General features: G+C 39.5%; 1 protein-coding gene and 1 long non-coding RNA gene across 4 annotated transcripts in view; one reads left to right on the forward strand and one right to left on the reverse strand.

The window, feature by feature from the left end:
* Window positions 1-21381, forward strand: part of SLC1A2 (solute carrier family 1 member 2) — an 81598-nt gene that overhangs the window by 39396 nt on the left and 20821 nt on the right. For all 3 annotated transcript variants that reach the window (XM_015863576.2, XM_015863577.2, XM_015863578.2), the window contains 6 exons: window positions 6841-6980; window positions 8867-9019; window positions 9587-9837; window positions 12400-12568; window positions 15472-15598; window positions 18929-19162. In XM_015863576.2, the coding sequence (XP_015719062.1) occupies window positions 6841-6980; window positions 8867-9019; window positions 9587-9837; window positions 12400-12568; window positions 15472-15598; window positions 18929-19162 (1074 nt within the window). The remainder of the gene's footprint in view (window positions 1-6840; window positions 6981-8866; window positions 9020-9586; window positions 9838-12399; window positions 12569-15471; window positions 15599-18928; window positions 19163-21381) is intronic.
* Window positions 362-18899, reverse strand: LOC107314389. The gene is made up of 5 exons (XR_001555395.2): window positions 16524-18899; window positions 4278-4387; window positions 2002-2131; window positions 1430-1613; window positions 362-1291 (listed from the first exon to the last, which is right to left on the reverse strand). It is a non-coding gene; the product is annotated as an uncharacterized LOC107314389 (long non-coding RNA).

Here is a 21381-nt window from a genome sequence, read left to right on the forward strand (position 1 = left end):
TTCCTTTCCCAGGACTGTGGAAACTTTCTGGATCTTGTCTCTATGAGGTCTGGAAAAGCACATTCCCCATTTTCTTGGGAACTGGAACTGAACCTCTTTCTGTCAGGCTTTGTCATGCCATTGAATTATAAAATTAGTTAATTTGCTAAAGTGTACACACGCAACCACTGGTGTTAAAACCAGGTTTTCTTATGAGTGGGTGTGAGACACCACAAGAAGCAATGGCTGCTTGTAGTGCCCCAACTGTGTGCTGATGTAGCTCCTTGTCCCTATCACAACAAAAAACACATAGGTGTCATCTCAATTTCTTTCTCCCCCACAGCTACCTGGAACTTCCAAAGTTAAAACAAAAAAAAATAAATCAGGATTTCACTTGCCTTTGTATTTCCAGGTCTTCACTTACATTGCCAGGTGTAAAATACAATCATCTTCATTCTAACATGACCAGCGTGATTCAATAAGATCTGCTAGTTTCATGTGGTTTATGGCACAGAGTTCCATGAGAAATGAACCTTCATTCACAGCCTCTCCATAGAGACTCACTTACTTTTCCATGATATGTCACAAAGTGCTATGTACCTATATTAGTCAGTCAAACATTAAACACAAGAAAAAAGAAAAATCTTGATGGTATTTGTAGAAAGATGTGCATAAACAGGTAAAAAAAAAAAAAAAAAAAAAAGGGACCATGTGATTTTTTAACAATTCTCACATTATACTTCATTTTCTTTCCTTCTGCTTTCAAAAAGCCCATGAACTACACTTTCCCCACTGTACAATTAAGCTTCCCAAGCCACATTCAAAAGCTGAAGAAACAGCTGAAGGTAGCATCTGGTCATCGGAAACTTTTGTGCCACCTCCAATAGCATCTTAAATATGCAAACAAATTGAACCTAAGTTCAAAGTTTGCAAATTCAGGGAGATCATGAAGATTTTTATTTTTTTTTCCTTAAATGACCTCAAAGAACAATATTTTAAAACATCAGAAGAATATGATGCATGTTACTGCAAACTAATTTGGAGAGCAGTGTGTTCGCTTAGGCCACTCTTCCCTGCAGGTTCTGTGGGGATGCCTCAAGTCATCTATCTAGATCTGATTATGTTAAACTTGGAGATTGCATACTAAATGCTAACTTGGCAGAAATAATATAGTTGTAAAAGGATTCAGGGAAAAATCTCCTTCTCCTACTGCAAAAAGCAAGTCATGCTGCAGGGTGTTGCTTATATCAGTCTCTATGTCAAACCAGACTTCATGGTCAATGACAGTCTCCAATCAGAATTCATTACTGTCCTGCAAATAACTAGGAAAACCCAACACAGCACAGTTAAAACTGAATAGAAGAGCTTAGTGAAAGACTCAAAATAAACCCTTCATTAACACAGACTAAACATGCCTTTGGTAGTTGTGTGTTTTTGCATGAGAGCTTACCATGAAACTAGGAGGCTGGTGCTCAGGCCATCCTTCATAAGTGTTGTGGCAGACGATCTAGACTCCTGGCATCCCACAAATGAAATCCCTCTTGCCCTAGTGATATTATCCATAAGTTTTGATGATGGGCTCATCATCCATCTAACAGTCATAGCAGACTCTTTCCTGCGGGGTCAGGTGAAGACTGAGGTGGAACAGATCTGTTAGTCACAAACAGAGCACGTGCCCCAGAATCACTGGAGTTACATTAATTCTCCTGTATTCCCAGGAAGAGATATAACCCTACGCCAAACATTACTGTTAGCAAATTTCATTTAGGGTAGATTAAGCTCTCACTTACTCCCATACAATTCCATTGAGTGCTAGAATGATCTCAGAAAGTGAGTACTCATCAAAATTACTATATAGCAAACATCATAATACCTTTTTTGTCATGACTCTTTGGTGACAACATTTGCAACACCCGTCTCAACATTAGATAAACGAGCTTTTTATTTTGAGGTCGAGCAAATTTTTTCACCTTCCTAAAAAGGCCATTTCTTCTAGTGCTAACATTTATGTCTGCTGCTTACCTCATCACTTAAAATAGAGCCTCACTTGGTTTGACAGCAAACATCCAGTTCAAGAGATGTTCCCAGAACATGGCTGCCATGTCCAGAGCTGTTTTCTCAAGAATAGCTCTAGCTGCCCAGGTTGAAATAACTGCCACAAAAGATAAAGCAATGCTTTATTCCAGGAAGAGTGCTGTTCCTGTTACCAAAGGTAATGATAGAAACCTAAGTTACTCTACTACTGTGTAAAGCTTACTATACCCCCACAAGTTACCTTGACAAGTCTCAAACAATTGATTACCCTCATTTGATTGTCCTGCTCTAAAATAGTCATTTATTATACTAACAAGAGCCTCTGATCTAAGCAGCTCACCATCCCCCAAAACCAAAAAGCAAAAAATTCAAATTAACCAAAGCAGACTTTTATACTGATACTACTTGATTAATTGGCACAGCTGGAATACCTTATGCAGACTAAACACCATCACTGCTAATTTGCCCTGTCCTCAGCATCTGTTTTTGCAAGCCTCATTATGATTTTTGCCCACATTTCTCATTTAAATCACAGACCATTCTTTCTGCATGGTCTCTGCTCTAGGTTGATGTCAGACTGGGTATGTGCTCCAATAACTGATTGGAATTAAAAGGGTATTGTCACTTCAGTGCTATGCTAGTTGTTAACCCCTAACTTTTGTGAGGAAATGAGTTTACATTTTGTTGGGTTTTTTTGTGCAAAAAGCAAATTATCTTTTCATCCCCTTACACACAGAGCCTTCACTGGGAATGTGGGAAAGAAAGGAGTGAAAATGAAATATAACAGCAGACTTTCCCAGAGAGAGATAAAATAAAGCCTAAGAAAAATGTTTGAAGGAAGTAGGACTGAAAACCCCAGAGGCCCTGAAGTTTTAATGAATTGTTTTCCTACATTTTCACACAATTATGCCTAATAACCAGAAAGCGAAACAAACAGCAGCTTAAAAATTGTAGAGAAACAGATGAGCCCTATAACAGGCAAAATTAACAACAAATGTTTAGGTAATCTGAAATCAAATGCTTTGGGACAGATTTTGTCCTTGTGCAGGCTGTAGGGATGTGGGACACTGGAAAGAACAAATGACCTCCTGCTTACTCAGGAAGGAGATTGCTTCCTTGCTTGAAGGGTGGGAAAACTGCAGTTGAGTTCTGTTATTTCTGTTACTTGATGCATGAGTGTATTGCCTTGGCAGAGCAGGTAAAAATACAGACTGTGTTCATTTTGAGACATTTCTTTACTACTAAGGTGCATAAAAATAGTAAGATTTTGTGGGCTTAAAGAAGCTCCTCTTCTAGAGGTAAGTGCTGCCTCAGAACAGAGAAGGACGGGAGAGCTGGGCTAGGCAGAAGGTTATACTTGCTGTTCAAAAGCCACTCTATGCATCTAGCTTGTGGTATGAGCTGTTTCACATGGCTACACATTTTCCAGTATTTGCTTTATGTTTTTACAAGTCTCATCAGTGTTTTCCAGTGCCCGGAGTTGGCAGAAAACACGTTAATTTGAAGGCCTCAGTTCTTACACTTCTCTGTGGACCTATTCCACAGCTTAGCTGTTTGGCTGCTTGTCATTAGGACATATGAAAATAATGAGCAGAGCTAATTTGTATTACAGTGTTCTAGCTTCAGTGACGTTAGACTAAAAGAGGTTTTGGTCTGATGTGTTTCAGATGAGCATTCAGAATGCTTGGCTGGTTTGAATAGCCCTGGAAGCTCCACGTAGTGGAACAACAGCTTATTCAGCGAAGGTGATCATCAGCACGTTTGAGAGATCACATCTGCAGAAATGCAGCTTGTGCTGTCTCATGATACCTATGTACAGAGGTTCCATTAACATGGAGCTAGTTCACTGAATTCAACCTCAGGCTCAGTCCATAAGACCCAAGTTTACTTCCATGATTCAGAGGTCAAGCAGATTTTCATCACCTAGTAACTGCATAGAAAATTTCTGGAGCAAAACTCTGATTTAAGTCATTGTTAGACAAGAATCTTGTCTTACTGTTCAGAGAGGAGCTTTGTCTTCCTTACCCAACCCCCAGCACCCAACAGCCTCCTCAAGAGCCTTGTCTCTAGTCTGGTGATAGAAATCTCAGTGCTAAGAGCAGCGCTAACTGTGCAGATGCTTAGATAATTGTTCTTTGTGGTCCCATTTTATACGTGATTATATCCACTTGTCAACACTTTTTATAACATATCTGCACAGTTAACATATTTTTGTGTTAGGTCCTTTTCTTTGAAAACAAAATAAAAACACAGAAATTACATACCAGTCAGAATTTCTGTCCTTGCCAGAGGTTTGCTTGCAATCTTGAGGAACTGCGGGGTGCAAAACTCGTTTTTGCACTTCAGAGAAAAACACACCATGGTAAAGAAGTTCCTGAAAACATAGAAATGCCTTTAAAGTGTCTGCATTTCCTTCTCATATCAGTGATACTTGGATACAAGAGTTTGCTGTAACTTAGTAGCTCTGTATTGTCTGAGAACCCCAAGCAGGGCTGGATTCAGTGCACCTGGGATGTAATCCTGAGTGGCAGCTGCAGCAGGAGAGCCACCATCCCCACATTTTGTGAGCTTTTGTTTGGATGCTGACCAGGCTCCAAGGGCAAGGAGTGCAAGTGCCAGCAAATACCCAGATGTCGCCTAGACACAAGTGGGAACAGAAATAAGCCTTGGATACAGTAGTAGAACCAGAGGCCTGCTTCTGCCTTTGAGGGTTTAATGGGCAACAGTGGCAGGGAACGGTATCTTCTGTTGTCTGTCAATTAGGTAAATGGCATTTAGCATAGCCTGCAGCAAGTATTTGTGAGGTAGCTTTTCCACAAACAGTGTGAAGCTATAGGTGTGGGAAAGGGACAGTATCCAGTCTGGAACACCAGACTAAACCTGGCCTGGATAGACATGTGGCTTCAGTAGGGGCTACTGCTTACTGACTCATTCTAGTTCTGTTAGTAATTGGCTACTGGAAGACCTACTAATATTTTCTTTTGAATTACATTTAACTGCCCAAATTTCAGAATTTCGGATGACTATATAATCAGCCTTCAGTGAATGTAGGTCTAAACAAGCGCTGCGCTTATATCCAGCCTACAAGTGAGACTGGAAGCTGTCCCTAGTTATACAGTTTAGATCCCAGTCTCCTTAATTCAGTGGCATGCTTCCACCTGTAATTTCACATCTCTGTGATCCATGTGCATGAACACTACAGATGCTATTTCATTTTTCCTATAGCACTTCAAGTAACAGTACACTGTCCCCTAATTCTTATATATATGATAGTTGTGCTCACATATTTCCAAGAAGGTATGCCACTCATTTGAGCTGTCAGAACATGCACAAATATTCTTATTTGCTATTCCACCATCAGAAGTACATTTTATCAATATGAAATATAAAAGGTACAAAATCTAAATCACAACAATTAGGAGTCTCCTGTGTCTCTTAAAAATAACATATAGCCCGATATGTTTTTAACTGGCACTGCTTTTTTAACAACCAGGTGGATTGGAAAGAAATGCCATTTCACTTTCAGAAGGAACATCACAGAACTATTTTTCTAACTTCTATTGATAAACTTTATGAAGACAGTGAAGCGTGCCATGAATAATAAAGCACTGTTTTACCTCGCTGGAGATGCTTTAGCTTGCTGTTTCTGTGGCAGTCATAATGGCGTGCTCCAGACAGTCTCCTAGCGGGACAATATATCTTGGTTTAAAAAGTGATGGAGCATCCAAGTTTTGTCTATCATGTTTTTAAGGTCTGTAAACATCAATCTATTACTATAGATGCAGATTTGTTTTTTGTTCTTTTTCTTCCTAAAGTCTTGTCCTAAACTGGTGTAAGACCAGATCTCATAATCTTTTTCTTTCCTTTTTTTCCCCTTGCTAATAAGAATCGTGTTTTAGCTGTTCTTCTGATATTTCTCATATTTAAGTAGATGGCTTTAAGGTTTGTGGAAAGTGTTTTATTTGCAGTAGTATTTGTAGTGTTTTTTTTCTTCCAAAATATATTTAAAGCTTTTGCATATTAAAAAAATCAATATATTGCTAATGATTTCTCTGGCACTAAAAAAGTCTGAAGCATCCTTTTCAAAGGCCTACACTTATGTGTATCACTCAAATATATAACAGTTTGTAATATGTAAATATACACATATATGGACACATATACATATGTTTTCCTTTAAACATTAAAAATTCAATGAAGCCAAAGGCTTTCATGCAGAATGAGTAATTTTATGTCTTTTTCAGTAGCTGTTGATCAAATCTCATTAGAACTTAAAAGAGATTATTTTGACCTCTGCATTTTGATTACATTACTAGAAAATATTACTGTTGAAAAGTTTTGGGAATCTTACACAAAATATTCTGGAATGGGTTGTTTTTAACAGATCTTCATTTTTAAACTTTTTTTTTTCCCCCTGGATTGGAATTAAACAAGGTATTAAACCACATTTTTTCTGTTAATAGAAGCTGCTTTTCAGCCATCTTCCCTATTTCAGTGGACAGCCACAATCTCTGGGGAAATCAGATTTCCCAGGTCATGACAAATAAGTTAATCCATGAACCAGTTCGGGTGTCCTGTGATTTCATTGCATTAGCAGAGAGAGCTCCAAACAGTACCCTAATGGCCACACCTTTAGAAGAGTCATATCAGACCATAACATTTCAAAGACCTCTCTCCTTAGAGCAGTAAAGATACAGTGTTTATGAAATGTGGGAAGCGATGGAATATGCATTAGAAACCCCACTTACATATGAAGGAAATAATCCAGGCTTTCCTCTCCCTTTTGGCATCTGCTGCTCTGTTACTTGATTTTCATTTTTATTCTAGTGCCAACAATATGCCGAAGCAAGTAGAAGTGAGGATGCATGAAAGTCACTTGAGTCCAGTGGAGCACAGATCTGGGAACATATGTGTGCAGTTCTTCAAGTCGCTCCGCAGGAACCTGCTTCTGACTCTCACTGTATTTGGTAAGCTACATCCACCTGTCTGGGTGCTCTGAGGATCAGTGCTTGTTGTTGTAAGACCCCAGCCCCTTTCTTTGCTCATATGCTGTTCTATCTGAACAGTCAGACAGTGAGCAGGACACCTTTAGAGACTGTCCCTCTAGTTGAGTTGTGCAGGGTGTTACTAATGCAACATGGAACAAGTCCACACAGCTGAGCTACCCACTGTCAGTGGTTTTGAATGAAATGTCACCGAAGCCCCAAGTCAAGTCAAGTCAAGTCAGTGTCATTCAGTAAAACAAAATGCTCTGCACATTTTTACTCTGTTACTTGAAAAAGGAGAAAAACTTTCAAAATTTACTTTTTCCTCATCTTTTTATCTCTCAGCTCACATTCTGCTGTTAAGTATTTTCCCCACACTCTATAGCTGTAAGCCAGTGATCTCATCTTAAACATTACCTCTGGCTTTAGCAGTTTCCAAATATGGAACAGTTTGACATTTTATTGTAGTCCCCTGGCTGTTCGCCTGGCTCATTTTCACTGAAAGCCTAACAGCATAACGCAGCAAATTCATAGACATACTCAATTTTGTTATTGTTTGAAAGACTAACAGCAGCTGGTCATGAGCTGCAGATTTCACAGCCGTATTTCTAAGCCTTCAAAACACACACTGCTGAAGTGTTTAGACACAGTATTTGCACTGAATCATCTTTAGAAGGTGGCTGATGCAATTCCATAAAAGTTTTAAGTAAGTGTATGTTCTGCACTGTATCAAACTGATACTTCAAAGAGTCATCATTGCTGCAAATCACAACTTAAGCTCTGCTGTCAAGTTTTGCTACAGTTGAATCTGGGATTAAAACAAAAAAGACAAAAGCATCCTAAATGTAGACATAAAATACCCATTTATGAAGACCCTGATATGGAAGTAAATGTGGCCTTTTTTCATGTAGACAGGACTTTAACAGCTTCAGCCCTGAGAGAGGATTTTAGGTGTTCTAACAGTACACTTGTGATGAAGAAATTCTTTGTGGTAATGGTAATGACTATTAGAAAGTGTTAGTACCACAAGAAAAGGAAGCAGTCCATCAAAGCAAGGTAGCAATAAATTAGTACCAAGAACCACATTTTTCTTCAACCAAGTTTTCTTAACGTGTTACCTTACAGACACTTTAAAGGATGAATAACAGCTCTATAGGAGTAATTTCTGTTTTGAGTAGAAAAGTGGTGCCTGGCTGCCTGGAAGATCGATCAGGACTTGGAGTTTGAGGGAAGCTGGAATTGACTAGGTCTTTTCCTAGCTTAATTCTCTGCTTAGCTTAGTAGCGTGCTGATAAAATCAGAGATGACCACATTGCTAGTAAATGACTGATACTCCCCTCCAAAAAACCCCAGGCCTTGAATCTGGTTTCCTCTCATGATTATTCTAGCTTTTCTGTAGGGCTTTTCCTAGACTGTAAAATAGCTACTTATGCTATTTTACTTTCAAGCAGTATCATTCTTACACTGAGAACTAGATGTCATACTGAGAAGAATCCCAACCCTGAATGACCTATACATCACTACATCTCAGTGCCTCAATCTGCCTGCATTTAACTCCCGCGCGGTGTGTTACAAGAACTATGCAGTATTATCAAACCTCAATAATATTTTGGGGAGAATACAATGCAGAAGCAAAATAGCATATTAGATGCAAACTCAGGACTATTTCTCTTTAGTTGTGAGATATATGGTAAGCATGTTACAACTGTTATCAGAGGGTCATGCCTTCCAGAATCAGTTTCTCTACCTAAAAACAGCCACCTTCCATAGCCATTTTCTTCTAGGCTTTTCTGACAAGTAATCAATGAACATGGATAAATTCATGTATGTTTTTCTTTTCCATCTACTCTGTTTTACTGTCCTTCCAGGTGTCATCCTGGGTGCATTATGTGGGGGTCTTCTTCGTCTAGCAACACCTATTGACCCTGACATCATCATGTTAACAGCCTTCCCAGGAGATATACTTATGAGGATGCTAAAAATGTTGATCCTCCCTTTAATTATCTCCAGTTTAATCACAGGTAAGATCTATTAGCCATAAATACTTTAAGGTGCTTGCTACAGAAATCACCTGGTTTGCTTTGTGTGTGTGATCCTGTCAGGGATTTTGCTGTTGTAGTGTGTGGAGTTAATTTACTTTGACTTTGATAGATGCTCCAGTGAATTTGTTTTCAAAAACATGCTGACATAACACCGTCTTGAAGATTAGAATTTTCTTAATGTGTTTTTTTTTCCACCTAATTCCTGCATTGAACCCTGTGAATTAAAGTTTCATGACAGTAGAATGCCTTGCCTTCTTAAATCTGAGCTGTCATCCAGAACATGAACAATATGCAGCGACGAAAGCAAAGGATGGTATGAATTATTTGACGTGCATTCAGATGGAATCTCAAATTATTCTCTATAAAGTAGTAACAGCAGACATTGTTCACATAAGATTTGGAGGAAGAAGTTTCAGCAAGAATTTCACAAAGTGAAAAAGTAGACAGACATTAACACTTGCAAATTATACAGCATTGTCTATGATGCTTATTGAGTTGGATATTGAGTCTCTGTTTGTTTGTTTCTTAAAAATAAAACACATGCAGGACTATCTGGTTTAGATGCTAAAGCAAGTGGCCGATTGGGAACAAGAGCCATGGTCTACTACATGTCCACCACTATTATTGCTGCCGTGCTGGGTGTGATTCTGGTTTTAGCTATCCATCCAGGGAATCCAAAACTCAAGAAACAGCTTGGTCAAGGGAAGAAGAATGATGAAGTATCTAGTCTGGATGCTTTCTTGGATCTGATCCGAAACCTGTTCCCTGAAAATCTAGTCCAAGCATGTTTTCAGCAGGTAAACCCTACTCCTTCCTAATATTTTTTAAAACCTCTCTTACTGACCAAGTTTGTCTACAGAGGTAATGTCACTACTCAGTGAAAGAATGACAGAAATTATGCAAAGAGAAATACAGGTCTGAGGACTTAATCAGGTAAATGAAAGAGCATTATTTCTAGCTGTTTTGTTTAGTAATTATTATTTCATTTCATAGATTTTTTAAAAAGTTATTTTTAGCTCGTTACTAAGTGATCTTAAAAACTTCCCCTTACTTTTTATGCAATATGTAAGAGAATTAATGCTGTCTTGGCACCAAGTGCCTGATGACTTACAGGATCTTTGACTCTCACTGAATTTGATCTTGGTCATTAGTTACAAAGTTGATAGTTCCATAGTGCCCTGCGTATAATGAATGGATGATCTTCAGGCTGGTTTCCAGTGAAAACATACTCTGAAACCAAACTTCCCACAACTTCAGTAATATAAAGAGATTACAGTCCTACATGGGGATAATACACTCAGGTGGCTGACCCACCCACAGGTGGCTCCATCAGGTCAAGTTTGAGGCATGCTGGGAAAGAAAGATGTTAGAGCCTGCATTGCTTGCTTCATACATAACATTTGTCAAAAAGCTTTTCACTAATCCTTAATAAAAATGGCTTCACTTACATGGAAATGTAAAGGAAATGAGAAAGGCAGACTTGCTGATCTCTTCTTAAAAAATTTCTTGTATGTGAGCTGCTTTTTCCTAAAGCTAAGTTTTTTGGCAGTAATGCAGACTTTTTTTTTTTTTTTTTAAATGAAATAGGCTTTGTTGCCAAATATGCCCTTAAACGCTCCTAAGTGGAATTGCATGAGCTGTGGTTATGGCTGAAGAGAAAGGGGGGAAGGCAGAAGAGGCCATGGGGGTGAGAGAACAGAGGGCAACCTAAGATGCCAAAAGGACTTGAATTGCTTCACTTCTTCCACAGTCCTCCACATAAAAACACACAGTCCTTGGGGATTTAAATGAGAGAACATTCTCAGTATTTCCAGATCATCATGGGAATGTCAGTCATGTGGTCAAACCGTGGTTGGCCAAACACCGCATGTAATGTGAAATGTGTTTTTGCTAAATGGAGTGTGGGGAGTACAGGGTGCTTATGTTTTTTCTTTCTTTCCCTACTTTAAACTATGGAAGAGAGAACTAAATTTCTGGTCTGCTGAAAATGACTGAATACCTAGGTAAAAATACCTAGGTAAAGGGAAAAATCACGAGAGAAAAAATTAAGCTACCATGTAAAATAGTTTCGTTAGAACCTCAATACTGCTTTTTCAGTGTGTGTAATATTGATTTGTTAAGTCACTTAATTACTCATAGGTGACCAATTCCATTGCTTGTTTCTTAAGTTCACCAATGCAGACTCATTTCAAAGCCCATAGCAGTCAATGGACACAGTCCTGGTAATTTCAGTGGCACATGAAGGATGCTCCCTTTTGAGCTTATAGCCTTCCTAAATTTCCTCTTCTCAGATTCCAAATTAACTGCCAGTGCACACCTCTGTCACAAAGTCACTTTTCATTTTCTAAGTCAGTCACAATCCTCTCCACACTGAACTTGTCTTCCATTAGTCCTTAATTGCTCAGTAAATGAGTTAAGAGAAAAAAATAATTCCTTTAAATGCAGACATTTGTGCAGAGTTTCTCTGCAAGCACTCAAAGTTTCCAGGTTGCTTCAGGAGAAAGAAAATTTGCAAAATTCTTGCAAGAACTGGTTTTGAAGCATACACAACAGTGGTGCTGTGTAGCAGTGATCAACATGGGGGTTCTACAAGCAATTAAGGGCTTAAACTGCCATTTTGATATAGCTCATCTGGCTACTGAACTCGACCATCATGGAGTTTCTGTAACAGTTGATTTTTTTTTCTAATGGTCAAGAAAAAAATTCTTAATTCACAATAAAAATTCCAGAAGAGATTTAAGTTAAGCACCATGACAGAGAAATGGGCCGTCATGTCTAAACAACTTCAACATTCAAATAGCTTGCAGGCTTCAGACGTTGTTAGAATCTAAACTCAGTGTTAGGCGTGAGGTTGTAAGTGCTATGACCGCATGCAGTGAAAGGCTGAGGACCTCTGTCTTAAGCATCTGTAGTGGAATTTCTAAGTGCTTTAATGTTTTAAGTAAATATCCTAAATAACAAGCCTTATTGTAGAGTTGCTGCTGTGACTGATTTTAGAGATACCCAACTTTCAGTGCTAAATGAACTACATCAATGGGCAACATACAATCTGTGAACCATTTGTGAACCATCTGGACAAAGAGGCTAGCTATCTGTGAAACATTACACAGTAGCAAGAAGGAATATTTGCCATTCTCTCACACCAGAGATACAGTGAAGATTCCCAGGACTGCATGTCATTTGAAACCATTGAAAAACAAACTTATTTTTGGAAGAAGGGGTAAAAGGTTGTGGAATGTGTGCCTAATCCTTTAAAAATCTAGTTCTCTGGAATCACAAGTTTTTATTATTTCCCAATCTCCCATATGGACTTCATCCAGTCTACTTCCACTCTCATCCTCCCTTTTTATTGCCTTCAGATCCAAACTGTCACCAAGAAAGTGCTGGTGCCACCACCCATTGAAGAGCCACCTAACGTTACTGACTCTGCTTTTGCTCTGATGAACGAGACAGCACGTGAAGCACCACCAGAAGCCCAGCTAGTCATTAAGAAGGGACTTGAATTTAAGGATGGCATGAACGTCCTGGGTAGGAAAACTTCTTGCTTGTCAAAAATCTAAATCATATGTATGATGCAGCTTCTGTCTGTGACTGGGTAGTCAGCGTTAACTAATCTTGCTCCTCAGAACAAATTCAATCTCCACAAATAGCCATCAAACATTATCACCTACTGACTTTCCTTTGGTCTCTTAGATGAAAACTAAATGGTTTTGGTAGAACTATGATGATATCACAGAACCGAGAGAATTATTCTGGAATGGCAGCTTTACAGGAATTATTTGGAGTACAGTGGGGAACAATGTAGGAGGTATACAAAATATCCTTTCATCCTAGAGGTAGCCCATCTAGACTAATAGTAATGCATATTGGCAAAACAGAGGCAGTGCTTTACCCACCCCTCTGATGAATTTGAGCTCTGTTGTTTCTAATAGGTTTCTTGGGCAAGCTGAACTAGATTCTGGCTTGAGGCACAGCCTGCAGTGAGAGGTGGGGTGTGCACCACACCACCCAAGAAAAATCCCAGAGAGGCTTGACACATCTCTGAGTCACAACTCACTCTCTCTTTCATCTTGGCTGCTGACCTTTACCAGCTGCACATTATGAACAACTGCCATCATGCCATCTTGTCTGTACAAGCCAGCATGTGGGGGTGGTACAAAGGTTTTGGTTATCTCCCACTCCTTCCTGAAGCACCTGTTCAAGCAGAGATGAAGGCATGAAGGAACGAAGAGCTGCCACACTACTCTTACTTTCTCCTCTGTGCTTAGACTCAATTTTATCAGCTCAGAAAGGAGTGCTCCTTCACCTTCTTTGCAGACCTGGGTGAAACTGGTCTCAAATTAGCCCTCAATTTGTAGTGCTCATCAGCACACCCATGCTTAAAGATTCATGTGCTCTGCGGCAGCATGTTCACAGGGCAAAGGTCCACACCTGTGTTTATAGGTACTGCCCTCACAGTGAGACAGCATATAGCAGTACTTAAACCACTGCTTTCTCTCACCGCTAGGCTTTCACTTTTTAGAGGCAAATGGCCCCTTAAAGACCCCTTACAGCTGATGAGCAGCTACTACTAAGCAAACGATTGCTGTGCCTGCAGACCTTCTCCAGGTGTTGATGAATTGGCTGGCAGAGGCTGCTTTACTTAAAAAGGGGGCATAATAACAATAAACTGACCTGAGGTCATTTTTTTTCCTCTTTGGGAAGCAGCCTGCTTAAGAAGAGCTGGAGCTACTGTACTGGGCTTGCCACTGTGAGCCTCATTCCTCTGCAATTTAAGCATTACAAATCCAAGAGCTGCTTTCTTGCAAAGGAGCAGATTAGAATTTTTCACTCCATGTGAGACAGCAGCCCATTGGCCATGCTGTTACCATCACCTGCAGTTTTTTCTTAGATCTCTTATTTTGTGCTAAAATGAAGTTGTATTTCAGATATAACAGATTAAGTATATTTAACATGGAATTTGTGCATTGCTTATCCCATCATAAGTAAGAAAATAGCTAGAAGGATGAGTTTTCCTTCCCTACAGGAAGGAAATGCACGCTGTTAAAACTATAGTTTAGGAGGGATATTCACTGTGGTGTTTTAACCGATGTCTCTCAAAGGTTGCAGAGATATTTGTTGTTCATTCTTCATATAAATGAAGAAGTGAAAATGCTGAGGAATTGCCATCCAGGTTGCACGAACTGCACAAACCAGTCAAATTTCTGCAAATGTTAGCCAACTTGACTTTTCTGAATAATGCAGCAGCTAGCCTGGAATTAACAGAACAAAATCACCTACAAATATTTCTTTGTAGAGTCTAAATTCCAGGAAGTTAATTGGTCTTTGAACAATTCCATTGTTTCTCTATGCTGTACAGCACACATACATGCACTTCAGTGCCCTTTTTAAGTGACTCAGCAAAGACAGGTTGCTGCTAGACAGTGACCTTACATCCAAAAGAATGGTTACTTAAAACCCACAAAAAGGTTTATCACTAAGCCTAGTGTAAGGATATGAGACAGTGTGCCCTTTCCCATGCAGTGGTAGCTCAAATTCCATTCTGCAGAATGCTTTTTCTTGTTGTTATCTGTTTCTTCTTAGGAATTTCCCATGAGTTCACACACTTCTTAAACACCGAGTTTGTATCATGATTGAATATTAACTTGCAACTGATGCCTTAACTTTGAAACCACCTTTCAGTATCAGCTAATAATCCCCTCTCTGGACACTGAAAATTGGTTGAAAGCGAGGGCTGGCTTTAGAGAGACAGCTCCAAAGGCATATGTGACAGGTGCAACGCTCCATACTTTCTCACCTTAGTCATCTAAATTTAGGGGGCCCATTTTTACATATTTTGAATCTATGGTTAGATATCTACTCTCACTGAAACCATCAGCAGTGATCTGTTTAATGTGAATGCAATGGTTAAGCTTGAAGTACAATACCAATCTTCTCCTCCCACCTTCATCTTCTTAACTAGGCTACTCCTGACCTGTGAAAGGTATGTTCTGGGGTTGCTTCTAGTATTACAAGACTGACTAGTCTGCAGGTTGAATCTGCCAAGTTTGTTAAATATGCTTTTGGTCTCTAGTAACTATTTTAGCAACAAAAAACAGTCACGGTGCTGTACTCTGTTGCCTCTCCTATTTGCTGGAGGCCATGTGGTTTCTAACAATTGCATTGCAGTGGAAAGATTGTGGTGATCAGACCGGTTCAGAAGAAAGAAAAAATATAGTTGACCCATGAAATTAGAGCGTGGTAAAGTACTGAAGGATAGTCTGTAGAATAAGATCATGAAAGTTGAGAGTGAGTTCACGTTGAAAAGACCTGAGAGACATAGAACACACTACAATCACTCTGAAATGGATCAGGAGGTAGCACAAAGACACTGACTAGGTGCAAGATCTTGCTAAAAAACTTTTGCTTTCAAAACTTTTTCTCCTCAATAGGTTTAATAGGATTCTTTATTGCTTTTGGCATTGCTATGGGGAAAATGGGAGAACAAGCCAAGATGATGGTGGATTTCTTCAATATCCTGAATGAGATCGTGATGAAGCTAGTAACTATGATTATGTGGTAAGTTCAAAGTCCTAACTTCTGAAACAAAATAGGTAAATAAAAATCTCTCAAAACCCTATTATAGTATATAGTAAACATAGCTTGTTAGTAAACAATATAATGAATAATATGGTTTTTAAAACCTTACCAGTTATGCTAGAATCAGAACAGCATTTTTTCTTCATGCTGAATATTTAGGAATATTCCGAAATATTTCTGAAGTTGACAAGTTTTGTTCTTTGTTTAGTAAAGTCCAAGACACGAAAGTACCAGCAAAGACCTTCAAGTGACACATCTATTATTGACACTCATTATATGGGAGAATACCTAAGCATACAACAATACCCTATGTTAAAATCCTCCATGTCTTCCTGGGAAGTTACAGAGCAATCAGAGTAATCCCAGAGCATTAACTAGAAGGTATAATTACAAAGAAGCCTAAAGACATCATTTGCTGACTTCTGTAATAAAAATACTTCACCATCAAATAAAATTCCAGTGGTCTTCAGTGATGCATAGTTCCTCCCCCATAATTTCAGCAGAGCTTGAGTTTTGGAACACTACAGCAGTGGAAGATGCCTGTCCTGTTTTTGAAGTAAACCCATTTGTAATAACGGGGCTTGGCTTGCCTTCAAGGGAATGCCTTACTCTGTGAAGACTAAGCTCTTGGTTATATTTCTGAAAGGGTACTCTCTTTTTTTCCATGATTGCTCTTCTGAGGGCTTCCCCCAGAACTGCTGGTATGCAGTGCCAAACCTGGACATATCACACAAAACCAGTTTTTCAGAACATAAAGCTGCACTATTACATTTGGCATCCGTAACACTATAATGGGATGGAAAGTACCACAATAATAGCAGGGTGGCAAAGTCTTCAGCTACAGCAAATGAGAACAAGCCCAAATACAGCAGCCACAGATGCAGAAACGAAGAGAGCTGCTTACCTTCAAAAGGCCTCAGAAAAGCAGGGAGCTCCAGCAAAACAAGCCTTTGCCTCCACTGCCAACCCTTAAATGAGGTCTCAGAAGGGGTGGATCCTGGTTTCCCCCCTTCCGATCACTCAGGTACATTGCATACACCTGAGCTCCCCTGGGTTGGCCTTGCCTTTCCACCAGGTGCTCAATCACTGCTTCAGGCCCTAACTTAGCCTTTCCACTACAGCATTGTAATACTGTGTTTGGTACCTCCACAGTCTTTCAAAATAAAAAAATACATACTCCCTATACACTGTTATATACCAGGGCTGCTCTGAAAGTAATTCCTCCTATTTTATAATGCCCTGTGACATAAGAGACAGATGTTGGTGGTATGGTAGGACAGTTGTTGCTGTGTGAAAGATGATGGCAGCGGGACAGCCTGACAAAATGGTGTCTGATATGGGAGTGTGTGTTAAGCAAATTGGTGAATTACAGTCAGGGAAATATGTACGGAGCTGAATATCAGCTTCAATGCATTGGAAATGGCAGTGGCAACACTGAATTATCACAAAGTTTATGCCAAATGAGTCTCGTGAATGCTAAGAAGGAACAGAAAGAACACTGCATGCAAGTTTGTAAAAACTACTGAAACACTATGATGCTGAAAGTGACAGGTTTCTGGATTGTATCATTTACCAGTAATGAGATGTACATGGTGTCACTACTATGAGCCAGAGTCACAATGGTAGTCCATGGAGTGGTGACGTTTGAATTCCCTTATAAAAGAAAATGTTCAAGACACAGCCCTCAGCAGGTAAATGAGGTGCACTGTTTTTGGGGATAGAAAAGGAGTGATCCTTCTGGATTTCCTGGAACCTGGACAAACCATCAACTCTGACTGCAACATCACAGTTCTGACTAGGCTGAAGGCCTGATCTCCTGGAGTCAAATCACAGATGAAGACAACCTTTCTCTTGCAATACAATAACACCAGATCCCATACCAGTTTAAAGACTGTGGAGCACACTGGCCTTGCAATCTTGACTGTTCTACTGCACACCAAGTTGTCCAGATGTGGTGCCTTCTGACTTTCATCTGTTCAGTCTGATTAAGGGTGAACTGTGTGGGCAACACTTTCTCAGCAACAACACCAGCACAGCAGCTGTGAAACAGTGTGTCCCCTTCTCTGGTGCAGATTTTTGTGAGCATGGCATCAGGCTTTTGTTCATTGCTGGCAAAAATGCAGAGATAATAATGATGACTGTGCTGAAAAATAGGTGTTTTTTGCAGCATGAATGCAAAAATGACTGTGCTGAGGCTTTAGGTGGACAAAGTCTGTCAAAAAGGGAGAAGGGTGCCTGAAACATGAGTATTCAGCATCATCAGTGTTTGAAAGGAAAACTTAAGCAAGAGTTGTGTAGACAGGAACAGTGATGTAGAAATGAGCTGAACAAAGCAACTTGAAGCGATGACTTTCTCTTCCTGTTATGCTTCTGCTTTTCTACTAGGGGATCTTGCCACATAAAAGACAGTTGTTTTTATTCACAGAGCCCTCCAGCTTTCAGCAGTTTTTGCATCTTGCTGATCTTGACTGTGCAGGGAGAGACTGTGACTGTACTCTAATAACACTCAAAGGGTTAGAATTTACTCTTATTTCACTTAGCACTTAGTTGGTATGCCCAGGATATAATACCTTATTTAACTTATGAAGTTTCCACTATAGTCAGTGTTGCAATGGCAGGAAGCCATTCAAGTTTCAAGAAAACGAATGCAAACATTTGTTTCATTTTACTGATGTGCTTTTTATTTCTATTTTCTCAGCAAGGAGATTGGTTTTAGGAGTTGCACTTGTTCACCTCTGTATAGAATTGTTAAAGAATTGCTGTGGCTAGAAGCAGCATTTTTATGTTTGTGTCTTTATAAGGACAATTGTATTTCAGAGCTGCATTCTGTTTGGCTTTTGATCTCTCTGTTCAGAGCTGTGGCTCCTGTGGCATCTCCATTATTTAGCAGAAACTCTCAGGAGCATGGCATTTAGCTGAAACCGATAATACAGCTTCCTGAAACTAGATGAACAATGAGTTGTGGAAGTTAAATATTGAATACAACTACTGCATCCCTGTACAAGCCTGTGTAATGTTATCATATCCTCAAACACTGTCATTCCAGGATCGAAGACTTTTCAGGAAATGCACATTCCATTCAGTAGAATGGAATGCAATGAATATAATGTGGAATTTGCTGGAGATTGCCAGTGTTTTCAGAAAAGGTGTGAAAGCAAAACACTGAATTTCTATCACTTCCTGATCTGCATCTCAGTGTTGAGCCTCAGAAGCCCCTACTATTTCTTGCGCCTGTATTCTGTTAAGGACAAATTTTATGACTGCTTGCTGCAAAGATCAGTTCTGTCTATGCTTGTTCTCTTTCCCCAGGTATTCCCCTTTGGGCATTGCTTGTCTCATCTGCGGCAAAATCATTGCAATCAAGGACCTTGAAGTAGTTGCTAGACAACTTGGGATGTACATGGTAACTGTGATTGTGGGCCTCGTCATCCATGGAGGAATCTTCCTGCCTCTGCTTTACTTTGTGATAACGAGGAAAAGCCCCTTTTCATTCCTTGCTGGGATTTTCCAGGCATGGATCACAGCACTAGGCACAGCTTCCAGGTACGCTTGAGAAATAGCAGCTTTATCTATTTTTAGCAGATTATAAGGTGCTGTTTTAAGGTCATACATCTTCTGTTCTGACCTTCATTTTATGCCACTGAATAAAAACTTTTTTAAAAATCCAGCCTTATTGGGAGAAGTAGATTACAACACACTCTGGGGATTCTTACAGAGATTGTACAGCCCACTGAAGAGAGTTGGGAAGCATACTTTTGGTTTTCTTTTCTCATATAGGCCAAATGACTTGTACACATTGTTACCTCTGCCCTTTTTTCGTCAGCTGGGAAACAGTGATTATACTATTTACTCACCTTTTAAAGGCACATTAAGACTAGTCTCACTGCCCTGGGGGAAAAAATAGTGCTAGACTTCAGGAGAGAAATGAAAGAAATGGATAAAAGTCTCCCATTGCTACCAGCTGCTTCTTGTACTGAGTTATAATGGTAGTAATCTGTAGAGATGCCCTAAGATTTGTGTGTATGTCTGCTGATCTCAGTGAATATTTCAGTGCATTCAAGCCCCCTTTCTTCTGTGGAGGACACAAGGTAGATCCTGGGAGCTCACAGCATACAAGGCTTAAACAGAAGCTGGTTCCCAAACAGTGGCAATGAGTTACTATATTGCCTTCATTTTATTCTTCCATCCAATTTGACTGAGCAAGGGGACTTCAGTAAACAAAACAAAAAACTGAATATATTAGACTCCTATGTACAGAATAAACTGCTTATGGACTTACTTCAGTATTACGTTTTGAATTACTGGCCAGACAGATATGGCTCACAGGCATAGCTCCACAGACAGGTGACCATGTGATAACAGTCACTATCATACAAGTCTAACCTGGCACCTCTGGAAGCTGAAAGTACTCCCTATACAGAGACCTATTAAGGCTCTCGGTTTGGTTTGGCTGAGGAACCATAGAAGGAGACTATTTACTGTGTTCTTTTAATAAAGAAACCTTGCCTCTGTGGTCAGCTAACCTCTCCTTGCTCATGGTGACAGAACTGGAGGGGGAAGATATTTATCTAGTCTGCTGAGCCAGCCAGGGTATGTTACAACACTGTTAACCTATGGCTGATACACACTTTGTGCTGGTGATCTGTTCTGCGAAAGTATATGTAAGGTGGTATTTGTATTTCAGAAGAAAAGCTATTGGACTGAGTTTTTATGTGTGTTAGTGAACTACGTGCTGTTCTGTTCCTCTTTTAATAAGATATGGGAGTACCTTTACTGTAAAAGGCAAAGTGATGATGAAACTGACTTTAAAAGTGAAGTGCAAATATTGGTTAATGACTCACCATATAATTTCATCTGTCTGCTATAAATGTAACCACTAGAGTAACATAAGGGAGAACAATACATTGTTTTTATAAAGTATGTATTCTCTCCAATTTGGCTAAAAACAAGAGTGTGTTAAACATTCAATCAACTTCAATTAAAATAAATTGTAAACGCAAGTATATATTTGTAAAGACTATCGAACACAAGTGACTGGTACTAAATATCTGCTTTGTTAGCATCTGTTAAAACAAAATCTGTTAAAAATCAATTGCATGATCAATAGCATCTCTGTGGTAATGGATGAATTTAAGTGTTGGAGAGACTCTGAAATTACAAGGCACTAGAAACAATACACTGTAAGTAATTTTTTTTCTGAGAAAGTGTGGTGAGTCTTTACTCCTTCATAAGTGAACTAGTATTTTTGTAGGGGCAATGACACCAGCATCAGTGGTACATCATAGTGAAGGCCCTTGAGAAATTCTGCCAACTCAGATGAAGAAAACCAAACAAACCACAGCAGATGTTCTTCTTCAGTTGCTTCTGTATGAGACAGCAATTAAAACACATTTCTCAAGGTCAGGTTTGTTTTCAGAATGGCTTTTCAGGCAGCAACCAACTTCATTTAGTGGTGAACTTGACCTCAGAGATAATATGGAAAAGTGAGGAAGCAAAACATGCTCCTGTGTGGGTTTCATACTTGTTGCAGCAAGTCCTTTGCCCGAGGCAGGCAGACGTGTGAGAGAAGGGAAGTAAAAGATATTTACAGATACAGGGAAGGAGTACGTTCTGTTTTCAAGGGTATTTTTAGATGAAGGTGTTTTATTTTGAACAAGTGAATAGAATAGCCTTACTGATTCCCACAGAGCCAAGACACTACGGTTCAGTGCAAGGAGCCCTTTGTCTGTCTTTTACATGTCTTTCACATCTTTTCTTAAACT

Source organism: Coturnix japonica, chromosome 5 (genome assembly GCF_001577835.2).
Source record: "Coturnix japonica isolate 7356 chromosome 5, Coturnix japonica 2.1, whole genome shotgun sequence".
NCBI classification, from domain to species: domain Eukaryota; kingdom Metazoa; phylum Chordata; class Aves; order Galliformes; family Phasianidae; genus Coturnix; species Coturnix japonica.